Source organism: Oncorhynchus keta, unplaced genomic scaffold, assembly GCF_023373465.1.
Source record: "Oncorhynchus keta strain PuntledgeMale-10-30-2019 unplaced genomic scaffold, Oket_V2 Un_scaffold_2149_pilon_pilon, whole genome shotgun sequence".
Taxonomy (NCBI): domain Eukaryota; kingdom Metazoa; phylum Chordata; class Actinopteri; order Salmoniformes; family Salmonidae; genus Oncorhynchus; species Oncorhynchus keta.
Window position 1 is genome coordinate 701,897 of NW_026290864.1, and position 2,083 is coordinate 703,979.

The 2,083-nt window shown below is 49.6% G+C and overlaps 1 protein-coding gene across 1 annotated transcript; it reads left to right on the forward strand.

The window, feature by feature from the left end:
* Positions 1-925: 925 nt before the first annotated feature.
* LOC127928133 (zinc finger and SCAN domain-containing protein 26-like) lies at positions 926-1,762 on the forward strand. The gene has a single exon (XM_052515152.1). The coding sequence runs from the start codon at positions 1,062-1,064 to the stop codon at positions 1,749-1,751; it is 690 nt and encodes a 229-aa protein (XP_052371112.1). The 5' UTR covers positions 926-1,061; the 3' UTR covers positions 1,752-1,762.
* Positions 1,763-2,083: the final 321 nt, after the last annotated feature.

Here is a 2,083-nt window from a genome sequence, read left to right on the forward strand (position 1 = left end):
GTCTGTGTTTGCATGTTTATGCATGTGTGTGTGTGTGTTTACGTGTTTGTATGTGTATGCTTGGAACAGGCTGCTGTTGTCATGGCGAATAGAGGTTATGCCAGTGGGAGGTAACGATGTCTAGGGCATGTGGCAAAGAAGGGGGTCGAGTGATAAGTGGCAGATATGTGAGAGCAGAACTAATAAACGGGCTCTGCCCGATCACTAAAATGGCCGCCCCTGTCAGAACTACAGATCACAAAATGGCCGACCGCCAAAACTACAAGTCCCAGAAGCAAGGGGAACCCTCAGAAGGTGGAGCCGACTCACAGATAAAGGGTCAAGAAAAACCAGGAAGAGGAAGAGAGAGTGCTGGAAGGAGCTATGAACAATAGAGAAAGAGACTATAGAGATTGGCTGGATTTACTGTGTATGAGCTGGATTGTTTTGGACTTACCTGTTGGCGTTTGGACCTGGACCTACCGAGAACCCGATTCGTGTACCGAACCCTGCTATCCTTGACCTCGCCTATGGCCTGGGTGGACCAGGACGGAGAAACAAACACACAGGTACTGTCCTGTTCGAAATAACTCTCATTCTTGGATGATTTGGTGACAGTTTACCCCTTAGTTTGTGACAAACGCTCCTAACCTTGAAGAGGTTTGCCACATGTGGTGGAGGATGCAGGCAGACTAACATACCACTGGTTAGGTAGAAGGAAAAAATAAATAAATGTTCAGTTAGCACTCCAAAGGGGAGTCAGGTTTTTTTTTTTGTTTGGCTTTGTTTGGTTAGGACAGTTTTTCAGGAAAATTAGTATGGAGGGAGCCATACAGGCCCTGTTACAAGCGGCGGCCACCCAACAAGAGGCAACTAGAGCTCAACAAATAGTTCATCAGGATGCAATGCGAATGTATCAGGACACGTTACAAGTCCAGCACCGCACCAACCAGCTGCTCATAGAAGAGCAAGGGAGAAACACCCGGGAGTTAAGAGAAGGCCTAAAGGGGCTAGCGGACCAAACTGGGGCTCAATTACCAGCTGCAAATACCCAGAGGAGGGCCAATCATTTTCTTTAAAAAATGACAGTGCAGGATGATGTGGAAGCATATCTTACCACCTTCGAAAGGACGGCAGAGAGGGAGAAGTGGCCGAAAGAAGAATGGGCAGGGCTTCTGGCACCATACCTGGCAGGGGACGCTCAAAAAGCGTATTTCGACCTGGAGTTGAAAGATGCACAGGATTACGATAAACTAAAGGGGGAGATCCTGACTAGACTGGGAGTGACCGATACCGTGAGGGCACACCGCTTCCACCAGTGGTCCTACCGACCGGGACAAGCCCCACGAACACAGATGTTCGACTTTATTCACCTGGCACGGAAATGGTTGCGACCAGAGACCCGGTCATCCGCCGAGATTGTCGAGACCATCGTACTCAACCAGTTTCAGCGAGGTCTACCCCAAGAAGTGAGACGATGGATTGGCCAGAACGAGGTACTTTCCGCCGACCATCTCGTGGGCCTGGTTGAACGATATTGTACGGCAAGAACAGCTGAGCAGGCACAGGAGGAAAGATTCCCGTTCCCCAGGCATGGGCGAACCACCAGACAGGGTAAGGCTGTCCCAACATATAGAGGGGGAAGAGAGCAGCGTGGGGCCATGAGGAAAGAATCAGAATCAGGCCGAGACACTAAGGGAAAAAACGGAAACCGGGACTGGGTGTCGAGGGGGTCTCCCCCCCCGAACCCCTATTATCTGTTACAATTGTAATCAACCAGGACATATTGCAGCCTACTGCCCTATTAAAGAAGAGCCAATGCAATGTAACCTTGGTGAAAATGAAGATGATATACGGTATGCATGTCCTGTTGTAACCACTGTACTTGAAAGATCAAGAAACAATCATATGTGCAGGGTGAAGGTTGAAGGGAAAGAGGTTGAAGCACCGCTGGATTCCGGCAGTATGCTAACCCTGGTCGTTGCAGGCCTAGTGCCGACTCATAAACTGGATACAAGACAGGATATCAGTGTTACATGCATTCATGGGGATACCCGTCTGTACCCCACGGCCTTAGTGAGCATACAAACAGAGGACGGTCTGC